The 24,890-nt window shown below is 39.9% G+C and overlaps 1 protein-coding gene across 1 annotated transcript in view; it reads left to right on the top strand.

Moving 5' to 3' along the window:
- The window catches only part of LOC139696657 (zygotic gap protein knirps-like), a 67,194-nt gene extending 44,217 nt beyond the window's left edge, over positions 1–22,977 (top strand). The window contains exons 3-5 of the mRNA XM_071595472.1: positions 17,971–18,324; positions 21,808–22,580; positions 22,665–22,977. Of these exons, the coding sequence (XP_071451573.1) occupies positions 17,971–18,324; positions 21,808–22,580; positions 22,665–22,977 (1,440 nt within the window). The remainder of the gene's footprint in view (positions 1–17,970; positions 18,325–21,807; positions 22,581–22,664) is intronic.
- Positions 22,978–24,890: the final 1,913 nt, after the last annotated feature.

Genomic DNA, 24,890 nt, shown 5'->3' with positions numbered 1-24,890 from the left:
AACCGTTGAAAATGTTGGAAGGAGAAAACGGGTAGAAAATAATACGGAAAGGGACGAAGGCATTTGAACACTAGTTTTAAATACGGTAAGGGAAGAGAGGGAATGGCTGATGTATATTCAGTGAAGGCAGAACAAGTGGATGGATGAGATATTTATACACATGATGTGCGATGCTGAAGGTTAAAACAGAAGGAAAGAATGTCACTAAATTAGAATTGAAGGCAAAGAAAGAAGTTCAGCTTGTGAAGCCGTGTAGAGGCTCACGAAGATACGTGAGTTTTCAGGAACCGTCTATAACCTACACAAAGGTAGTTGTTTACCCATCATAAAACATAAGATATCTACAAGTTCTAGTTTGATATTCCCAGGATCTAATCATGTTTAACAGTAATTTCTAAAAGAAGCGTCCAAAATTTAAAAAATCTTTTAAAATTAAATTTAATTGAAAATTGATTTTAACAATTAATTGTTTTTCAGCTCAGTTAAACCTAGCAAAAAAGAGCTTACCGAAAAGAGAATAAACATATAGAAATATTTCGATTGAAATCCACATAAATATCGAATGAATTTAGAAAGTCCAAACGGAGTGACGGACAGAAGACTGGTTGAATTATTATATAAGTGTTCTGGCAAGATAATGTTGGAAACCTCGGGAAAAGTCTCGCGCACGCGAATGAAGGAAAGTGTGTCCCGTCTTGAAGAAAGTCATGAGTACTGTCGACGATGAGCCGCAAGTCGGTGGGCACAGGAAAATAAGGAGACAACGAGGATCGCAAGTGAGTTGTCGCACGTAGCACGGAGATGATTACTGGCGTTTTGTGATCGCAGGCACATACTGCACAAGCCCAGCAAGCATGATCCGCACGCGTGAGGGGTACGATACCCATCGTCTTCCGTGCGTAGACGTGTGACGAAAATCCGCCTACCGCAAGGAGAGAGAACTAGGCTTCGTAGCTTGGCGAGTGAACGTCCCCTCCGCCTGGAACGCCAAATTACCTCTAGTCCACGTTCGATCACAATACGGGTGCACCCAGACCAGATGCGATGGCGTCACGATGGCACCGAGGCAATTTTTCATAACGGTATTTCTTACCAGTGACAGCGTTGATCGAAAAAGTGAACGAATGATGTACCCAAGTTATTGAATTTATAGCATTTATAAGCACAGCATTCTTCTCCCTTTCTCTCTTTACTTGGGAGTTTACGCATGTTAACTTTTTTACGGAAAATAATTAAACCCCGTAAGTATAAATCGTGATATATTTCACTACACACGGTGTTTAGTTCTATCCTACCTAAAACAAATAAATCACTGTAGCCTCAGAAATCCGTGGTTTGTTTTTTTGCAGAAACCATTCGTTCTAATTCTCTAACATTCGTTAGCGAAAACTTTTATGAGGAGCGTAGCGATGCACAGCTCGAAGACTTGGTCGTTGTGGCAGAAAAGCAAGCGTATATAAGAGGATTTTGAGACATGAGTGTGAAGCAAAATGGGAAAAATGAAATTGACGGAAAGGACAACAAACGAGGAAATTCTGGGCATTGCGTATGAAAACAGATGGTTTTTGGAAACAATTCAAAGGGAACAGAGCATATGGCATGGAATGTTTAAGACCGTGGTAGAAAGAATGTTGGCTAAATGAGGAAGAGGGAGGAATACAATAGGAATGCTGGACGGAATAAGAGAAAGTAGGAAGTGCTTAGACTTGAAGAATAATTTTTTTAATCCAGATTTTAGAGAATTTATTTAAGCGTCTTGTTAGATGAGACTTAAACATATACTTATGTCTAGGTAGTGGATTTATCAAAGAATTACCTATACTAATATATCCGTATTAATAATAATAAATGCCATTAAAATACTCTCGTTTCGCTTCATCACGGTAAAAGGTTGTTAGTTCAAAATTCACGGAAATGTTAAATGCATAAAATCTCTCCGGTTCAATCCTTTTTTATTTTTATCAAGAAATTAATATCAGTACATTTTCAAATCATAATTATTAACTACTACCATGATTAACTCAGCACCCTAAAGCATCTAGCCCATTGCAATATCTCTAAGTCATCGATTTTTCGAGAATATTAGCGTTCAAAACAATTCTGTGTAAACGAGTTAAGTATTGACAGTTCCTAATTAAGTATTTTCAAGAGTGGACACCTCGCGCTGAGGGTAGAATACCTTAAATCAAAATACAGGTATTTCTTTCCACCTTTTGCAAGAAATCGACCAAGGGTCGTGACCGGATTTAGCTTTCGCCATGTGCCAAGCGTGACTCAGAATACTTACTCTTTTTATGATAAATATCCTACGGTAACAATTAAGTTCAGATAAATCCCTTTTCTCCAGCTTATTCGTAAAAAAGAATGATTGAATTCCGCTTACTTACTAAGCTATCACTTACGTCGTGCGAAAAATTTTACGATCAGGATACTTGTGAAGTAGGCATGACGCAAACGCGCAAGGAGATATCCTTGATCTCTGCCGCACCACTCACAGTAAAATCGTAGGTTTAACCGAACTTAGAAATTGAAGTGTTGGGGCAGTTTGAAGATTAAAACTTTTTGAACACATTTTACCACCAGTCCATGTCTCTGGTGAGCCTAAATGATCAGATTTTTAAATTATTTGACGCGTTTTGGTATTTGGGAAGACACCCGAGTTCGAAACCATGATTTTGGATTAATGGAAAGCACTTAAAATAAAATAATACTGCATTTAAGTATTTCTTATAGAAACTGATCCGACTGCATAATCTAGATAAGAGAATCTCCAATGCGAAAACTGAGCCAAATTTGGCTAAGGATAATGAGTAGAAAGAGTAATTATCTGTGCACATTATTCAATGCCATAATCGTGCCTACAAAGACGTGTGAATAAAACTACGAAAATAGTTTTTATAAGGGTTCAATGAGAGAAACTCGCAAGGAGAGCCAATAATTCAGATAATTAGCATTACTGTGAAATCGAAGATGTTAAGCTAATAGCTGTGTGAGGTTTAAACAATTTTCTGAGTCAATATAATGGTGAAGGAGTTTGGATCATTGTAGAATCCTAACTATTTCATCTTCATCATTACATTATCTCGGGGAATTAATCACATTAACTTTACTGGTACAATTAATACAAAATGAATTTAGGTTAGAGTAGCCATGAATTTTTAACTATAAAAGGTAAAACCATGCATTTGTTTGAATGTTTAAATAAGGCAGGGAAGTTACTGATTTAATGTTTGTAAACAGAGCAGAAATAAAGACTATTAGAAAAATATCCTGAAAATATTTCGAGAATATAGCGACATCATTGTGAGGAGGAGCACAGAACCAATTGCATATATACATGATCAAGGAGTAGGGGCATGATCAAAAGAGTTGAATAAAAAGTTCAATGGAAACCCTTAAGTATATATGTGAGAATATAAAAAGGAAATTGGATCCCTAAGCCTTCGAGTGGCAAATCTTCTCTCAGCCGACGTCGGGAAAGTTCCCCAGAGAGAGAGAGAGACTGAAAATTTTGTTGGAGGAGGGAAAATTCTTAACAACGCGGTGGGGGAATAAATGAAGGAAGACTGTTATCAAGGAAGGTGGAGGGACGCTGCCGAGGAATGAGCGATGCGGAGAAAACGGCCTCAACTTGCGACAACGGGGCAGTGCGCGGACGGAATTCCAATGGAGGAGGCGACGATTTATAATATATGTGACTCCCGCTGACGCGATATACGGAGCGGAATATTACGCGATGAACCGATTGGGGTGGGAGTGAGGAGGGAGAGCGGAGCTGCCAACGCGAGGGCTTATGATATTCCCTGGAACTGTCTGGCAGGCGGAGCAAGGGACGACTTTTAGATAGATGGGACGTGATGCCCAACAACGTTTCTAAATCAAGTGGAGCTGAAATAACATGCGGTGGATACACTGCATTTGCAAAATACTAAGAAATATGTCATTAAGGCGATTATATCTACGGTTTACGAGAGACGGGTTTGAGATGAAAATCAGAAAAACTTTATGCAGGTATTTCGATTTGATTTCACGTGTTTCAAGCATCAATATTTATGAATTAAACATCACATTAAATGTTCGATGAAGTTATATTTACATAATAATACTTATTAAAATATGCGAACGTCGGAAACAATTGTATATGCCCTCTCATTTGCCAACATTTCATTGGCTACGTGGTAACGCCCTGACCTGTGTATCCAGAGGTTGCGAATTTGAACCTGAAGTAAGTTTTTCCAACCCCAAGGACAGATTTTTGTGATCGTTATAGTTGCCTGATTGACTGTATTGTCCTCTCTTCAACATGAAACCTCCGGCATTTGAAAATCAACAGATTTTACACAAATCAGTTCTTTAAACTATCTTAATGAAGACATCTACGCATAATAAAAATTTTGTTGTATTTATTCTAATACACACAATTCTTCTCTCAATAACATGATCCAATTGGGGGCAGCCGAAATATTCACGCTCATATTGGTAAATTGAAGGACGAAAAATGAATCTTCAAATGATGCCATCCTGTTCGTCGAAATAATGTTCCCCGTGAAGAATAATCGGGAAGCGGATAATCATCGTTACATCGTCCTTTTGTACCACGTGTTGCGACGAAAATGGTGATGTGGAAACCCTAAATCGAATCACGTCCCCCGCCACTCTTTCCAAGCTCTGAGATGTGGCGTTTATTTAAAATTCAGGCCTACGGGAGGCCTTCCAAATTTCCAGCCACCCACATTGCCTGTCCTTGAAATGCCTTGCCAAACTAGAAACTAGGATTTTACGATAGTTCTTTATCTGATTTAATTAATTCAATTTTCGACTTCTCGACGGTAACCATTCCCCTATTTTTTATTACAATAGCACTCTTTTAACATAAAATGCGATCGGGCTCAACTACTCCATGAATAAATCAACAAGTTTTCGACAAAATGTCAGAATTTCCTAACTGATTGAAACATCAGGTCTCCTTCGTCTACAAATAATTTCGGTGCACACATTAAATATAAGCCACGAATACGCGATAAATCAACACTAATTTTTGCACATTAACAACATAGTAATCAAACAGAAGACAAGGTGGTTTTGATGTTGATCTGAGGCTTGCCAAACCGTGATATAACATCCTACTGTAGTTCACTCAACCGCAAGCCTTGTTTCTGAAAACTAAAAGTATTTAAAAAGGCATATAAATCGCTGTTGAATTTCAATTCAAAACTTCATGAATCAATTATTTAAAAAAAATAAAAGAGTTGATAAATGTTTTTTTAAAACATTTGCACTCATGATAATATTTATTTGTGCAATATAAACAAGGCAAAAGGAGACTTGGTCTGAGGATCCATATAAAGAACTAAACTGAATGGAAAAAAAACAAATTTAAAGCATAATAATGTTCCTTCTGTTATTGAACCAACTGGCAGATCCCAGATGAAATGGACTTTTGGGAGTACCACTTTCGCTGATGGCTGACGGACGCAGGCGGGACTGAGGTAATGTGTTGGCCGGTTGACAGGCAGCGAATGGGACGGCGATGAGACCCCGAACCTTTATACCTCGATTACTATTGACCAAAAACTTATTCCAACAAACTATTACCGAACCGGAATAGCAAATTATTAACACTTATATCAGAAAAAACTTGAGAAATACAGATTGTGTCGATTGCGATGGTACGTCGCTTTGTGTCAAGATAAAACAGCCGAAATATCGCCATTAAGAAATTCCAAGAAAATTATAAATTTCAAGAAACTGCGAGAGTTGCGGTGATAGAAACTTTTAACGGAGTCAGCCGCTAAATGTGCATTACAATGCAACAATTTCAGAGTGCAAAAAATCATTCACCTTGACCGGGATTATAAATACAGGTAACTGAAAATTATAAATAACTGAAACGAAATAAACCCCACTTATAAGTATAACGTACTTGATATTGATATAAAAATGGAAATTCGAATACGATATACCTACTCTATTAACAATGGAGTTTACCTATGAGGAAAAATACCAACAAATGTTAAAATTAATGTTAGAGAAACGATTATTCCCTACTATTTGTATTCACAATATGAAAAATATCTCAACTTCCTCATCAATGAATGTACTCTGATCATGGCTCAAATAAAACCATTGCGTCAATTGGTTTCAGAGTAAACAGGACTCAAGCGAGATTTACGCACTTAGATACACTTCTAACACTACTGGAAGTGTATCTAAGTGCGTAAATCTATCATACTGGCCAATTTTGACAATATCTAACGACCACTTGGACCGTTCGCATGGTAACATCCGCTTTTAATCTCTCACATACTCGAAATATGATCATGTTAACCGGGCTTTAATGGGCACACCGCAATCCAATCGCACGTGTGGGTAGTTACACAGGCCTGCGCAAAACCGCGCGCGCGGGAAGGCGTTGCCTACGCCTCGCACTCTCGGCTGACGACCGCGTGGTGGTCGACCTCCCTTTCCCACACTTCCTCCCTTCTCCCTCCCTCCCTCCCTCCTCCCCGTCCCTCCCCAATCCCTCACTCGTCGCGTGCTAGAAAGAAACGAAAATGAGCGAGCGGCCTCCTCTTCAGGACGTTGTCCTGTGCATTCGAACAATCCGAGTGATATTATTAGCCAATCGCCTACTAGTCACTCAAAAATCGGTGGATGTGGCGCAAGGCGTATGATGTAGCGCTGTGATCGGGGGCACTGAGCGGAATGAGAGGTCTCCTCCATGACGAAAGAAGACCGTTGGGAAGACGGACTAAGATATCGCGGATCCCTCATTCATATTTCGGGTACGAGAGTGCCAATTCGAAGGATCTCAAGTCATGTAAAGTTGAGGTACCTAAAAAGGTGGAAGAATCAAAACAAAATACATGGTTCATCATTATTAAAATGTACCCTTTATTTATAATGTAAAATTCGCTTCATACGTTTAATAAGTCCGGTGGATCATCCACTCAAATGAAATGTGTATATTTATGCACAAATTAGTAAAGATCTAAATTCATATCAACGTCATTATTCCTATCAAACTGAAATAATCGCCAGAATCATTTTGGAGTTATTTCTTTAAATTAATACTTTCAAAACTACTGTTCTATAAAATATCGTTCAAATAAAACAATTGGCAACTAAATTGCTCCTAATTGATCTACCAATTGCTCAGGCTATTGGAGTGAAATGAATTCATCGAAAAATATGATCTCCTCAGTAATGACTTCATAAAAAATGTTCGAGTCATTTACTCTTTTAATACTATAATTTTGAATAACTTCACAATTGCTTCTTTATACGAACTGTCTACCATTTGTAATAATATTTTTAATATAAAATCTTTTTGTGCAAATATTCGCAAATGGAATTGTTTTCAGAGTGTAATAGATACAATAATGATAAATACCTAGTTACATGGTGCCGGAGAAAAATAATTGCTGATACCTACGTTTATCACCGAGAATAGCCTAAATAGAAGACCTCTTGTGGTTTCACCTACAACTACCAATGCCTCTTTATCAAATTTTTTTCATACGATTTATTTGAGTTCAGTACGTTCATGTATCGTCGATCATATTCATTCTGCGACGTAAACTAAACCATCAACTTAGTTCATCGAGAATATAATGAATGCAATCAAAAATGTCCTCGTAGAACATCAATAGGACTAGAATCGAGTTGGATCTTACGATATCAAAGACGACTGTGCAGAGGATTTAAGAAAACACTTACTTTATAACTAGTCCAAAACCGCCGGCAGATCAAAATTCTTGAGTTTCACTCGCGGTCCGTTCGTGGTACTACATTTTTCATTAAGAATCATACCTTCTGGAAGTTAAATCCATATCCTGGTCTTTGAAAAAAATAGTAACCACCAGAATGAGTTTAAGATCATAAAAAAAATCTCTATGTTCACAATAGTTATTTCATATTGAGTCTTATGCTTTTCGCAAGTAGAAATATTTAAAGTTCAAATCAACCCTACGGAAAAGTTACGTTTTCGTGATACATATTTTTGAGCTGGCTTTAAATTGTTTTCAAAGTATAGACGACTTAAATGATATTCATACGTCAAGGTAAACCCATTCTCTGGCTGATTTTAAACAGCCACAACAACCGGATGACGGGATAGTAAGCCATTCATAGCATTATGCTCATTTTCATTATTTCTTACATCCGTTTGCGTAGCTAATCGATCGAAATTCTTCCCTAGTACCAGTGACCGAGCTAGGCCAAAGACTGAAACCAATGAGAATCCCGTCTCGTTACACCTCATTCCGAAATCTGGTCATAAACTATATGTCTACAACTTTATAGCTTCCCAGGCATAGGCAAATACATGTTCATGATGCATGAATTATATGAATTTTCAAACCCGTTTCCCGTCAGTTGGAATGGTTTGCCGCTTAACGGCATATTCTTCAAGATAAGCATTATAATAGTTCCAATGTACTAATGCCTAAGTACTAACTTAAAATAAGAATCACTTGAAAATACTTTATTATTAAAAAGAGCTCTTCGTGATGAGGTGGCATTTCCAATTGATCAATCTTAATGAAGATGTTGCTCTTTCCTCATTCAACCATAAAGTCTGTCATCATTTCTTCAAAGAAAATAAAGGAAACTGCAGCTGTCTAATCTTCGGTACAGCTGTCTTCAGACGTTGTCTCGCTCTCTCAAATTTGTCTATTTTCCAGATCATTCACTCCTTTTTTTTGCCGACTTACTGTGTGTACTGAAGAAATAACAGATAACGTCGTTTCTTCTATGCCACTGTGTCAAAACTAACTCAAATGTGAGAACGCCTCGCAGTCACAACAAATTGCTAATTAGCGACAGCAAACGGTGTGGTTGAGTTGAGATGTCCCGCTTCCATTCTCCACAGGCAAAAACTCATAGCAAATCGTTTTCCTTTGAGAAGAAATAAGCAACACATGCTCTCTTAATGAATGTAATTAAAAAGAATTTCCTTCGAGTTCACCATCTCATTACCTAGCGTCGCAGTTTGAAATCCGTGTCCTCTTTTCTTGTCCCGAGCAAATTATGTTGGCACCCATATTTCGGAGCCCAATGCAACTGTAAGTGTGCAAGTCACCGAGGCAGCTGAAACATTTAAATAATCGAGGAAGGGTCAATGATAAATAGGAATATTTTCAGGGAGAGGAACGTGGAACACTGTGCGGGAGAAGGGAAGGGGAGAGAAGTAGTTGTGGAGAAGTGGAGTTGGGTCCTGAAGATCGCAGGTGGGCGTGGGCGGGTTATAAAAATGGTTGCCTCGCTACCCTTTTCCTTACCATCGCCATCTATTGAAGCTCCGCCAACAATCCTTCAGAGGAACGTTCCGGTATTCCGCCGACCCGTAACTCTCCCCACACCCGCCCGCCTTTCCTTCCCACTCGCCATCCCTCCCATAACCACCCCCCCCCTCTTCCGCCCCGTGCTCTACACGACCTGTGGTGACTTTTCTCATTTCTCTGTACTTCGGTGGTTCGCACTCCGGATCCCACGTCAACCGGCGCCTCCTTCGTGCCCACCGGTTGATTTCCTCATATTCCTCTGGTCTACTACCTAGAGTTAGTTTTCGGACGGTCCGTGATTAACGCAACATAGTCCTAATGGCTTACTCAAGGACTCGTGCTCGTACCAAAATGTCTAAGTGGTGACGTCACGACCACGAAGAATGCCGAGTTTTGCATACCAACATTTACGACTTTGTTTATATATAAAATCCGTGACTCCGACGTAACACGTAACTTCGGCAATGTTGAGGTTTGGTCATTTCCAGTTCCTCATGAAATGCTCCCTGTATCTTATGACATATCATATGCACCTTTTTCCCTACATGACCACTTCAGCTCTTCACTGCTTCATTTTTACTCACAATATCTAAAATTCCAACTCTTTTATCTCCTCCTATACCCCTTACTCTAGATTCTCCCTTTTATCACAGACGTCAGCATTCCAAGCTCTTCCATCAATATACATATTTTAGGATAATACCCGTCTTAGTTAGAAATGTCCCGCATCAACGACTTAACAAAGATATTTCTAGATCTTGATACAAACGAGCTCAGGTCGTATGCATGCTTTGTTTTTCATTGATTCTCCTTTTCAAGAAACATTTCCGAGAAGAAATATTGACTTTAAAAACCTTTATTTCGACCATAATATCATCACTTATCATTTACTGTTAGACTAAATTGGGACACACACAAATAGTTATTAACTGTAATAACAACGCACTATTATGCAATTAATTTGTGAAAATCCTCTTCAATTCCCCTCTTTAATTGTTCATGGGAGTATATGCTTCGCCCTATTACGTCAAGGAAAATATTAAATTCAAATACATCATTTACATGCATATTCAATTGCATCTATTTTTTACACTGTTTACGAAATGTTCGAAATTCTCCAAGACGATACATTTTAATTCTGAAAAATTCCGAAATCAATTGAGTCAAGAGAAAGAGCCTATGAATATAATTTTTTTTAAATGCCTCTTTCACATGATCACTCGTGTAGTTTTTTTTAGAGACGACGCGTAGGTTCGCTCACCCCACATAAACCCCATCCACACCCCCTCCCATCTTCTTCATTCTCTCGATGGTACAGATTCCTTCCGACTTTTATGTAATGCCCTCGAACACACACGCGCGCGCGCAAGCCTTGTGTTCTTTTCCTCCCTCTCTCTCAAGGCCCGGCGCCAAGTTTTTGCGACAGTTCATTTTAATGGGAACAATGGCTTCCAATCGGTCGCTACTCGACGTATCAGCTCGGGGAAAAGGGACGCTTTGCCCGGGCGGGGAGGTGGGTTGGGGGAGAGGGTGGGGGTGGGGTGGAGGAAATGGAAGTGGGGACGCGAGGCAGTGGTGTGGTGGGATGGGGCAGGGGAGTGAACGTTACAGCTGACGGGGGGGAAGAAGGGCGTTCTCCCTCCTTCGAAGAGGAACGCTAGCCGTTCTCATTTGGAATTACTTTCGTGCTTGTTCAATGAGTCTGATCCAAGATGGTGTGCAGACTCAATTTAAGGCGTTGCCGGAGCGATTGCATTCCTCATGAACGTACAATTTTATTAACGGAAAAATAGATATACTTTGAAATTTCCTTCCGAACAGACTAAATGACTAGGTTTCGCAGACGACTTGTACTGCTCTGATCATTATTAATTTTCCACCATCTATCCACAGAGATCAAAACGAAAGTTCTTTCGGATATCGGAGGGAGAGAGCTCACCCCGAAGTAAGTTGCGTGTGAAATTCATACTTGACAATGAAGGGGTGGGAGAGAGAGTTCTGTCCATTAGGTCCATTTTATGTTTTTTCCGACACTTGGCTTCGAGAAACTAAAAAATAACACTAACTGGATACCTAATGCAAACGATGCCCAATTGTTTCTTCCCTGGATACGAACCCAGGACCCTCCATCCACTACTGCCCAGTACCCCTCCAGTGATAGGCGTGTTAAAACATAAAACACCCTTCAAAAATAAAAACACTCGCGAAAGAATGAATTTAAAAGATTGAGACCTTTTCGATACTCACGTTTACAACTCCACTCTGATTCAAAACATTTAAAAGAGACTACAAATGACAATTGGAAAACGCTGTAATAGCTCAACATTATGGGGAACTAAGTCAGAGCACTAGACATTAGTCTGTTTCTGACTCATTAAAAAATAAGATGCAGCAATTACTGCTGGGATTTTTGGTCACTCAAAAATCAACTTCAAGGTTTCCATAGGTTCCTTTGTTTTCTTATCTGACATTACCTTTCGTTTCTGATTACCAGTTTCTAAGAAACTATAAGACGAACCTCTAAAATGAAACTTTGACCTTTTGATAATTTAAAAATAATTGATAAATGAAACAAAGGTGCAGGAACAATTAAAAGTGTTTTATCCAAGGATTTAATTATGTGATGACTGTACATTATATTATGAAAATAAAACCTGGAAAGGATTTTCAGAAACGGAATCTTCACTCATTCAATTGAAAAGTGTTGATTGTGACTTCATACCCGAAGAAAAAACAAAAAATTAATCAAATGAAAATAAACACTTGTTCGAAATTTTGGGCATTTAATATAATGTAGACTTAATTTTTTACAGCAATTGAACTAAACTCTCTGTTCTATGTTATCTTCGGCTTGACATCCTGTGTCATCAAAACCATTTGTCCCTCCATATTGATGAAACACTCTGATTGTATCCTCCTTTGGAAAATTCCATTCCCTGACTAAGGACATAAGCCCAAGTAAGGATCTCAATGCAACAATTTCAGAGCGTAAAAATCATTCGCCTTGACTGGGACTCGAACCCAGATCCCTCAATATCCGGTCGAGTGCTTTAGCCACTTAAGCTACCGAGGCGTCCTCTTAAACTCTGAAATTTTGGGGCTTTTAAAGGAACTAGATGTTATGACGAAATACCGTACATACAATGTCACATGCATTCGTAGTCGTGCGCGAGGCGCCACTGTCCACGAGGTTAAAGCCAACTTTAAACACGTATGGTGTTTTCCCTTTGACAAATTCCAAAGAAACTGCGGGAGATGCCGCAACAGTAACTTTTAACGGAGTCATCCGCTAATGTGCATTTCAATGCAACAATTTCAGAGCGTAAAAATCATTCGCCTTGACTGGGACTCGAACCCAGATCCCTCAATATCCGGTCGAGTGCTTTAGCCACTTAAGCTACCGAGGCGTCCTCTTAAACTCTGAAATTTTGGGGCTTTTAAAGGAACTAGATGTTATGACGAAATACCGTACATACAATGTCACATGCATTCGTAGTCGTGCGCGAGGCGCCACTGTCCACGAGGTTAAAGCCAACTTTAAACACGTATGGTGTTTTCCCTTTGACAAATTCCAAAGAAACTGCGGGAGATGCCGCAACAGTAACTTTTAACGGAGTCATCCGCTAATGTGCATTTCAATGCAACAATTTCAGAGCGTAAAAATCATTCGCCTTGACTGGGACTCGAACCCAGATCCCTCAATATCCGGTCGAGTGCTTTAGCCACTTAAGCTACCGAGGCGTCCTCTTAAACTCTGAAATTTTGGGGCTTTTAAAGGAACTAGATGTTATGACGAAATACCGTACATACAATGTCACATGCATTCGTAGTCGTGCGCGAGGCGCCACTGTCCACGAGGTTAAAGCCAACTTTAAACACGTATGGTGTTTTCCCTTTGACAAATTCCAAAGAAACTGCGGGAGATGCCGCAACAGTAACTTTTAACGGAGTCATCCGCTAATGTGCATTTCAATGCAACAATTTCAGAGCGTAAAAATCATTCGCCTTGACTGGGACTCGAACCCAGATCCCTCAATATCCCTGGGTTCGAGTCCCAGTCAAGGCGAATGATTTTTACGCTCTGAAATTGTTGCATTGAAATGCACATTAGCGGATGACTCCGTTAAAAGTTACTGTTGCGGCATCTCCCGCAGTTTCTTTGGAATTTGTCAAAGGGAAAACACCATACGTGTTTAAAGTTGGCTTTAACCTCGTGGACAGTGGCGCCTCGCGCACGACTACGAATGCATGTGACATTGTATGTACGGTATTTCGTCATAACATCTAGTTCCTTTAAAAGCCCCAAAATTTCAGAGTTTAAGAGGACGCCTCGGTAGCTTAAGTGGCTAAAGCACTCGACCGGATATTGAGGGATCTGGGTTCGAGTCCCAGTCAAGGCGAATGATTTTTACGCTCTGAAATTGTTGCATTGAAATGCACATTAGCGGATGACTCCGTTAAAAGTTACTGTTGCGGCATCTCCCGCAGTTTCTTTGGAATTTGTCAAAGGGAAAACACCATACGTGTTTAAAGTTGGCTTTAACCTCGTGGACAGTGGCGCCTCGCGCACGACTACGAATGCATGTGACATTGTATGTACGGTATTTCGTCATAACATCTAGTTCCTTTAAAAGCCCCAAAATTTCAGAGTTTAAGAGGACGCCTCGGTAGCTTAAGTGGCTAAAGCACTCGACCGGATATTGAGGGATCTGGGTTCGAGTCCCAGTCAAGGCGAATGATTTTTACGCTCTGAAATTGTTGCATTGAAATGCACATTAGCGGATGACTCCGTTAAAAGTTACTGTTGCGGCATCTCCCGCAGTTTCTTTGGAATTTGTCAAAGGGAAAACACCATACGTGTTTAAAGTTGGCTTTAACCTCGTGGACAGTGGCGCCTCGCGCACGACTACGAATGCATGTGACATTGTATGTACGGTATTTCGTCATAACATCTAGTTCCTTTAAAAGCCCCAAAATTTCAGAGTTTAAGAGGACGCCTCGGTAGCTTAAGTGGCTAAAGCACTCGACCGGATATTGAGGGATCTGGGTTCGAGTCCCAGTCAAGGCGAATGATTTTTACGCTCTGAAATTGTTGCATTGAAATGCACATTAGCGGATGACTCCGTTAAAAGTTACTGTTGCGGCATCTCCCGCAGTTTCTTTGGAATTTGTCAAAGGGAAAACACCATACGTGTTTAAAGTTGGCTTTAACCTCGTGGACAGTGGCGCCTCGCGCACGACTACGAATGCATGTGACATTGTATGTACGGTATTTCGTCATAACATCTAGTTCCTTTAAAAGCCCCAAAATTTCAGAGTTTAAGAGGACGCCTCGGTAGCTTAAGTGGCTAAAGCACTCGACCGGATATTGAGGGATCTGGGTTCGAGTCCCAGTCAAGGCGAATGATTTTTACGCTCTGAAATTGTTGCATTGAAATGCACATTAGCGGATGACTCCGTTAAAAGTTACTGTTGCGGCATCTCCCGCAGTTTCTTTGGAATTTGCCAAGTAAGGATGATTTTCAATTAGAAACGAAATATCAAGAGCTTGATTCTTGGAAAGCAATCGGGTTGCGTTAAAACTTTCCGAAGGCGCATCAGCCCCAAGCCGTTCAAAACGGTCTGAGATTAGCTAATGGCTGAATTCAGAACTGGAACCCAATTGGCTGACATCGCGTGCCGAGATTAGAGTGATGGGCTAAGTTCGAAATTCCGAGAGTGGATCGGGCCAACACACGGAGCACCCCTTGCCTTGACTCCGCTTGCATCAGAAGGGGGGGATACGTGATCAACTCCGTCTTGTTAATGAGACCGTTTTTCTTCCCCAATCTTTTCTTCGTTATCCTTTCCTCGTTCACGTCAAGGACCAAGTTGACGGTGCATGAATACAGCGTGAAGCAAGCTGGACTACATTTTTGCCAGCTGGCTGTAAACCTTGGGAAAAAGCCAAAGAATTCTTGGATTCCACCCTCGACCAATTATAAGGATATGGCAAAAGCAAAAATGGGACACGAAAATGTAAACTGCAATACTTAAATATCCATCCCATGAAAGCTTATAGCTATTCTTTGCAGACAAAATTAAACAAGAATTTCCGTGCAACGTACATAACAAGGCCTCAATTCCGTAACTTTTCGACCGACTGGAATTGAACTAATGAAGTTTATTTTTTGTCATATTTCTGCGGATTTCAACATCAGGGCGATATTTTAACATCTCGATACAACCCCGACGAGATAACTGAACTTCCCACTTGAAAAAGACATGAAATATTTGGAATGGGAAAAAAATTCTACATCTGAGGATATCTTTCATGTTTCTCTGAGGAATATGTGATGCAAGCATTAGTCGCATATACATATATATATATATATATATATATATATATATATATATATATATATATACTTATGTAAAGTCTCACGGATTATATATATATACTTACGTAAAGTCTCACGGATTATATATATATATATATAATTATATATATATATATAAACTTATGTAAAGTCTCACTTGAAAAACACAGTATCTGGCTTATCATCAGCAACGCACAAAATCTGGGATAGAAGCTGCCGAAGAGTCGAAGAATAAATAACGTACTAAGTTCAATGTTATATATAATCCTGTGGTTTGAATGCAACATTTATTTTTACATGAGCTTCAAACCCCATCGGTAGTTCAGACAATAGTGAATAAATCAGAGGTGTTGACTGCCGAAGAGGGTTGATTCAAGGGTTGATATTTTTTCCTCGCACAATCCGCGACCGCAGAACGCACATTAAATCATTCACCCCATATACAGACTTCTTCCTGTGCTTCTTCATGGCTACCACATGCCTATTATACGCTCCTGCGGTAACTTGGCAGGAAGATGCTGTGCAGACGTAAATGCAAATTAAAATATGTCGTACTTTTCTAGAGCTCAATTTTCCCCGCACTGAATATCTTTTTGCGACAGATTTTTTTTCCATGCAAAAATCGACAACGAATATTTTTATTGATGAAACGTGATGAGTATAACATACTAAACGTGAGAGTGATTGAAAACCTTGTCAGTGCTCGAGTACCAGCTGGTACTTCCTTACCAGGTGACCCACAATTACAAGCTGGAATAGTATCCACGTAGTCGTGGGGTCTTGAGATCTTACGCATGCAATAGGGTGTTTTTTGAGCGAAAAAATCATTATATTGAAAAATCACTAATAAAATTCCTATGTGGTCAGAAACGAAGATTATTGAAAACCTGTCTTTATCTAATAAACAAAGCATTCTAAATCAATTGCATCTACGCGACACAATAAAACATATTAATGGTATCACATTTCCTTTCCGGGAGCTAATACTAACCCGTATGCTGCATGCTCTCATGAGGATTGGCTATTTTATTCGAGTTCAGGTTACACAAAAGCCGAATCATAAATGTTACCCGTATTCCACTCTTGAGGCAGGTCTCAAATCCATGATCTCAGGATTAGAAGGATGGCGCATGTCTCCACTAAACTCCTTCGAACAGCGTTTAGATATAATTTTCCACTTTCCTTATTTGAATTAATGGCAAATGTGAATCGAAGGAGATATTTGTTGGGTTTACTGGCGAATGTATAGAATTCAGTTTTTTTGCAATCGACTATATAAGAGTAAATCATCATTGAGGGACATTGAGATCTAACAAAGGCGTTTATATTATGATACATAGAGAAAAATAGTCCTTTCAGCAACTTTCTAAGTCGTCCTCTTACCTGCCAATTCTTAAACCGCATATTTCTTGCACTACGATAGAGAACCTTCTTCGTCATTTTTTTTCTTCTGATTGTATTCTATTTGCCTCTTCCATGGTTTCCCATAGCCTGAACAGAAAAATGATTTCATTTTTTCCAGAGTGTCGATCCCCATCCTAATTATAAGATCATCTTACTTAGTTCGACTAAGGACATTAACATGATTTTATTCCAATCTTAAGTTTTTACTTGATCATCCCATTTTTCATTCAGACTAGTTCCTTCGTCAGGTTTTATTTCTTCTATATGAATACTGTCATGTTCCCGCAAAATGCAGCACGCTTACTTTTTATCGTATTCTTAAAGCTTATTCGTACGCTAACTTTTATTTTTTCACCGATCCCATTATCTGCCTTCTAATTCAGGCATTGAAAATAAAAGGCTATAATTACGAATATATATATATTAAAAGGACTGACCTGAGGAAGGCCACAGAGATGGCCGAAAGCTCAAACAATCTAAAATGTGTCCTTTTACGTGTTATCTATTTTATTTTGTGTTCTATTGTGCCATCGAAATATTAAATTGCTCTCTTCAGTGCTTCTACATCATATATATACGAATATAAATATAAATAAATAAATAAATAAATATATATATATATGTATATATATATATATATAGATATAGATATAACTATACGTTATAGTGAAATGTTATGGAGTAAGTTAAAACATGTTTAAATCTTAGCACTTAGGAGAGCTTCTTCAAATTAAATTGCTCTCTTCAGTGCTTCTACATCATATATATACGAATATAAATATAAATAAATATATATATCTAACTATACGTTATAGTGAAATGTTATGGAGTAAGTTAAAACATGTTTAAATCTTAGCACTTAGGAGAGCTTCTTCAACGAAGGTGAAATAATTAATTTAAAAAATCTTCCATTGCTATTTCAGTCTTTCTTCGGTCGGTCTTACAACAACTTGGGCTCCATCTCGGAGTGCAAGAATGGAGGGGGCTGCATTATTAACAAGAAGAACCGCACCTCGTGCAAGGCTTGCCGTCTTCGGAAATGTCTCATGGTGGGCATGTCCAAGAGCGGTTCCCGATACGGGAGGAGGTCCAACTGGTTCAAGATACACTGCCTCCTGCAGGAGCAAGCCAACAACATAGAGAACCAGCAGATTCACAACCACGTTAATGGACACCGAGGAAGCATCACTTCCCACCACGATCATCACTCCCTTCACCACCACCATCCCCTTAGTTCAGCCCTTGCGGCCTTCCCCTATCACCACCATCACCACCAGGTACGTAATTCAAGGAACTCTAATACGATATCTAGTTATGAATTGGTAGACAATATGGGAGCTAGAGATCAACTAGAACACGGGAGCCACGAATTATGAGGCTAGTCCGCCGAAGGAGCTGTCGGTGGGACAAGTGGGATAACTTCCATGTATCATAAGTAGTCAAAAATTCTACGTCAGCGTTGTGGAACGGAAACATACTTTCAATGTACAAGTACTAGAATCTTGTTTGACTGAACATAACCGGATGAGGAGAATAGCGAAAGCGACGGAGTACTAGGACAGGGAGAATCGGTGGCAGAAAATCGAGAATAAGGAGAAGAGATAGATTGGGACGATCGATTTTCTTGGTTTGACCTGAGCGTATCAAATCCAAGGATTCCTTTTATTTAAATCGTATGATAGATGGAGGATTTTAGCGTATATTGAATGGAAATGAGAAAGCCGGCTCAAAAAGGCTGCGTACGCCTACGTCACGTATACAAGGAAATTCTTTGCGAGCTGCGGCCAACTCGCGATCTCTCATCAGAGAGACGAATCAGCAAACCATGTAATTAGACACTGTTAAAGGAAGCATGCAGAAGGTGACCGTTACTGAAGTGCCTGGATGAAGCCGAAAGATACATATCACCAGCACTACGTAAACCTCTTCTTTAGATTTACAGAGGAAACAAGGAAACATACACATAGTTTGTTTGCTTTCCACAACATGACATGCTGATCACGATCGACCAAAATCAACGGATATGAAGTTTAAGCACACGTGATCTAAAATTTCCATCAAAAATCAAATGTAGAGAGTCCTTAACGTACTGACGAAAGGAATTAGACTTGAGGAATAAATCAAGAGTGGATAGAGGGATAGGATAGTATTTCTACGAGTTATATTGTTACCTGATCAGTGAGCCAGCACTGTCAGCACTGACAGAACAAAGTGAAAGCACTATGTAACCACAATTCATTTAATATGACATTGGGGATCGAGATGGTGCGGTGGTTATCGTAATGGCTTCCCAACCAGAGAGCCCGGGTTCAAATCCCGGCAGTGTTGAATATTTTTCAGTGGTATCTCGATCCCTACTTGAGCTGCTTTGTGGAGGGCACTTTGAGTGAGTGCACCGTCCGTTGGATGGGACGTTAAGCTGCGGACCCCTTGGCGCCTTTCGTTAAGAGTTGGCTAATGCCAACGCCGGGTTCCTCTCCACCCTTCTTCCTTTCCAATCCATCCCCTATGGAGCAAATGACCTTAGCTGTCGGTCGCCTCCCCTAAATACTACTAATACTCCAATTTAAGCAAGAGCTTCGATCTGTAATTTAACCCTCGCTCCGTGAGTGATTCTCTGCCTAGCTGCTCTAATATTTTGGATAAGCTTTCAGATATTTGCACTCCTACAGATCGTTTAAACCGTTCAAAATTGAAAGTCTTGGTAAGAGTATCGTTCACTTATAACACAATCGCAATTGGTGAATCCTCACTTGGCCCGTTGAGTCTGAAATAATATTAAACGATGTCAGAAATTTTTAATCTCGTTTTTCACCCAAGGGAGATCACGAAGATAGAGTCGCCGAGTTAGATTTAAGGGAGAGGAGTCTCATAATATCTATCTGGCTGCAACATTAAATGAACGGACGGATACTTTTGAATTCTAAAATACTCATAGCCAATCCAGGTGAACATAGCTAGTTTGATTGTATATAATTCATTATAAGGGTGTTTATGACACATTACATAATAAATGATTTTTAATTTTATTATTAGTAGTAATAGGCTATCGGTAGATTTTTCATGGACCCAGAGACTGCTATTTGTAAAATCGGATATTGGCCAAATTAATTCGAAATTATTTCCTTGTGTAAATATTTTTGGTCATCAGATAATGGGATATGAAAATGTGATAAAACTCAGCAACTAAATCCTGATGCAACGCAATAGCAAGCATAAAGTTATCACCTATGCCTGAATTTCAGAGTCACATTATTATGCGGAATATCATCATCATAAGTGGATAACGATCTGATTCGGTCGCCTTCCCTAAATACTACTGCTATTATGACATCAGCTCTGATTAAGGATTCTTCGTGAAAATTCACGAATAAAGCTAAATGTACAGGCATATCTTTAAGGTAAATTGTAGACTTATATGAAATTTAAATACGTAGAATATATATAAAATTTTTACTAGTTTTCGTTTTTATATGCTTCCCTTTCAGTAGCAATTGAATTCTGTTCATGAGTAAATAGTCTCAACCGTTTCAAAATAATGAATGATTGAGCATCCCTCATTCTAACTTTAAACTGCCTAAGGAAATGAATTTCGAAAACACGAGTGGCAGAAGCATTTGATTCATAACAGTAATTTGTGGGGTGGCAAACAAAGAAAAATAATGAAAGTTCCTTATTTGAGCTCTTCGAGATATTACCGAGTATGATTGATGCTTCTAAAACAATTCAACTAAGATCCCGAGAACTATTGGAAAAATAGATATGGATTTAATTTCAATCCGACATTGAAGGAAAAGTCTAGATTACGTTTACAAATAACCGGGAAAATATTGAGGCAAAAGCCAATACAAAGAACAATTTTTATGGTGATACCAATTTGTTAAATATTTAGAAATGTACAAAATGAATGAAAACGTAACGTTCCTTGCTTAAGAAAACATATAATTATTCAATCCTAATAATACGTGTATTATTTCATTTACTTTCTATGTGTCAGTTCTCTTGTCTTACACACAAAAGACCATAGAGATAGGTAAAATATCCAGATACAAAAAATAATCCACTACCACTGCTAACAAGTAGTCGACTCATATTTACATTCCATTTATTGAATTTAAAAAATTAATTTAAAAAAAAAACTAAAATGTCCCCAAAAATTCCCTATTTTAAGTCGTACAAAGAACAACAAAGGTTTGAATAATCCTAATATTCACTTTGGAACATTTGCCCTGAAAATCTTGTTTACTTGAAATAAAAGCCTCATTAATATACTCCCAAAATAATCATGTATGCCGCCTACATATGCTTTATAACTCCCTCTTCCATTCCTTTACCTTAACAGGCAATTGTTAAGTGTCCTTTGTCAGCTGCGAAATCATTATGCTTTACTTCTTTGATTAAATGAAATGAACAGTAGGAATGGAAAATGTGTCTTCCACTTGTGTTGCAGCAATAATGTCATATAATACATATGCATAACCAATAATGCAGAATACTTTGAATAAATGCGTGATTGCCAAAGAAAATTAGTGTCGGTTAAATAATACGAATACGCAGGAGACCGCGGCGTTGAAGTGTTGGTTCAAATATCAGCAGTAGGAATGAAAAAGGGAAGTTTATAGAGTATTATTTTTGAGAAAATGGTTCAAAGTTTTATCCAGGATGCCTAAAGCATTTTCTAAAAACTTCGTACCGATGAACGAGAGGAAGGAGACATGTGATCGTGTGTTTGTAATAATTTCTCCCGATTATATTTCCAGGCCAAGCAGCTACCATCCCCGGTGGGACCGTTCCAGCATCACCGACCAGCTGATCATGAATCACAAACAGACCTACGACAGCGGACCAACGGCGATTCTATAGGGACGCATCACCAATTGCTTCACCCGCACCTGCATCCACATCTCCTACACCTCCACCGGCAGCGCGCGGAGGAACACCAACAACTCATGATGCTGATGATGGAAGAGTGCCACAAGAGTGGGAACGGCAGTGGCGCCGACTCCGGTTTTGGAGGCGCCGAGCCTCGCTCGCCCTCCGCCCCTTTGGCAACACCCCACTCCAGAGACGGAGACAGGTCTCCAGCGACCGAAAAGAGCTCTGCCCCTAGGGTGGCCGGGCACCGCTCAACCGAAAGGAGTGATGGTCTGGCCCTTCCGGAGGCACCACAGTCGGCCCCGGCGACCCCTAACGGTGGCGCCGATCTGTTCCTCCGGCTACCCTTCCTACAAGCAGGAGCATTCCTGCCCACATCGCATTTCAGTGCGGCGGCAGCCGCCGTTGCCGCGGCCGCCGCCGCCGCGGCCTCGGCTGGAGGTACCTCGACCCCGCGGATCAAGTCCCTCTTCCCAACCGATCAACACGGCCCACCCGCCCACCGCCAGCACCACATCCGCTCCGGGGCGCTGGCGGCGGAGAACCACCTTCACGAAATGGACGTTTACCACAAGAGGTTCTACCTCGACAGCGTGTTGAGGTCACAGAGGTCACCGAGCGGAGGGAGTGGAGGAGACGAAGTGAGCACCAATTCCTCGTGCCTCTCCTCGCCCGAAGGGAGTGGTGTCGGTCGGGCGCCGCCGGTTTGTGTGAGGAGCAGCAGTGGCAACGGGAGCAGTAGATGTTCTTCTCCGGAGGACCAGGAGGACCCCATGGACCTCTCGGTCAAGGGTGGGAGGAGTGAGAGGGGTGGGGCAGAGGATGGGGTGGAGGGTAGCAGGAGAGATGAGGTGGGGGTTGGAGGAGGAGATGGGAGCAAAGATGGAGTTGGAGGAAGGAGGAAAGGAGGGAGAGAGGATGAGAACGTCGAGGATGGCAACTGGGAAACTGGTAGTAGGAGAGGAGAAGAAGAAGACGAAGAGGAGGAAGATAGGAGGGAGAATGTTGGTGAAGGGGAGGGGAACCCTCTGGATCTCAGCACGAAAGAAGCTTGAGAGTGGTAAGGGGACAATGCAACGGATTTCGCAGACGCTCATGAGCTGTCAGAGGGCCACGCGCGCCAAGTGGCCCGACGGTCGTTGAAATCACCAGGTGTTTGAACTTAGTTGCTTTTCGTGTGGGATCCCATGTGGACGCGTGAAGGTTATATAAACAAAAGCTTCCGTGAGTTGGAAGGTAGAGAAAAAGTAGGAACTTTCGTGTGAAGAAGGGGAAAGTATCGTTTATGTGGTCCCAGTCATCGGCCGCTGAAGAGGGGGAGAAAGCCGCTCTGACTATGACTTTTGAGATCACAGCGAGGCTTTCCAATGGCCGCATTCGTCACCTATTGTTTTTTCCTATTTATTATAGATGTATGTCATTAGACTATCATTATCATATTTTTATTTTTCACGGAGCTATTAAAAAAAGTGTTTACTTTCCTAAGATACATGTTGGAAGACTAAGTGCAGTTGGGTGGTTGCTATCTAAATTTGAATATTTTTATGCCTCTGGCCTTTTATATGCCGCAAGGCGGGATACACCTCTTTTGTATGATTTCAGAAGATCTCCTATTCACCTCTGTATAAATTGTGGTACTTACGAACAATAGACTATTTATTTTTAATGGGAATGCAAGTTAACTTGATCATCCCTCCAATGCGAAGTGTGGTTATTCAAATGAAACTTCTTCAAAAGACTACCACTACGAATGACATAGAAATCGTACATCTATGCAATGTTGCCTAAAATTAATGTATACGCTCTGAATGTAAATCTCAAAGAAATAATAAGCGTCTATTTCAGCGTAATTAATGAAAAATTTCTTCACTCGTCTATAATTTCTTGACAAGTCTCCATAAAGATTTCGAACTCACACATTACAATTACGTAAATTAGGGCACAAAACCAAAGCACTATTTTGTAAAAAAAAGCAATTCCATACTGATGAGATGACATTAAATAATGTGTTCATAAACACTAGTGCATCTAATTGCTCTCAATTGAAACGGAGCTTCCATTTCCTTTGAAAAGATAAATGACGGCTGGGTTCGATTACCTTACCCGAACGTTAAGTATGACTTTGAAACCCGGTTAGTAGGGCAATTATAAGTAAGTGTATCGTAAAAATTATTCAACTTCTCGTTTAATAATTTAAAATGTGATACTACGAACGGCACAGCCATCAAAGTTCAACTATGTTCTTTTTTCCAGTGAATGTTATTCATATGCATTATACTCACTGTAATAGCTTAAGCAACCTGTCCATATCAATGAATTTTTTTTCAAATATTTTGCAAAAGAAATCGGATGCATTCAACCGCTTCCACCTTGACTTTGGTGAGAACACCCAGTTTATGGACCCGTCGTATTCCAAAAGGTAAAAGGGGTTAAATAATGTGCAATTCTTCTGAACGAACTAAGGATATTTTACGCAATCACGTAAATCTAACTCAAACCAGTTTCCTAGGGAGATGAATGTATCCATATTTTTCTAATAAATATTTTCTTCATATGTCCTTTCATTATCATATTTTGTGAAATAAAGTATTACTCATTTCCTTAAGCGACCTTATCCTGGAGCATTTCACGCTGGTGACTAATGGTAAGTGCATAAACACCTCATTCGAATTGTCGATTAAAAAAATCAAAACTATTAATCAACGACTGAAAATTAAAAACCGTGACTTATGTATAATATAGAACTGTAGCAACAATTAGAAAACAGACCGAAATAACTTAAATTCATATTTTCCCGCGTCTTTCCTTCTTAATCAAAAAGAGAGCATGGGTTTCAAGGGGATTTTCTAGCAAGTAAAAAAAGGAATAATTTATTCTCCAGGGAAACAAGGGTTGGGGGTGAAATAACATGCAAGTGGCTTGTTATAAAAGTGTATGATATGCATACACAGTCGCGATTGGGTTGGCT

The sequence above is a fragment of the Hetaerina americana genome, unplaced genomic scaffold, assembly GCF_022747635.1.
Source record: "Hetaerina americana unplaced genomic scaffold, ioHetAmer1.1.p SCAF_7, whole genome shotgun sequence".
NCBI classification, from domain to species: domain Eukaryota; kingdom Metazoa; phylum Arthropoda; class Insecta; order Odonata; family Calopterygidae; genus Hetaerina; species Hetaerina americana.
This window is presented reverse-complemented; position numbering and strand designations above follow the sequence as displayed.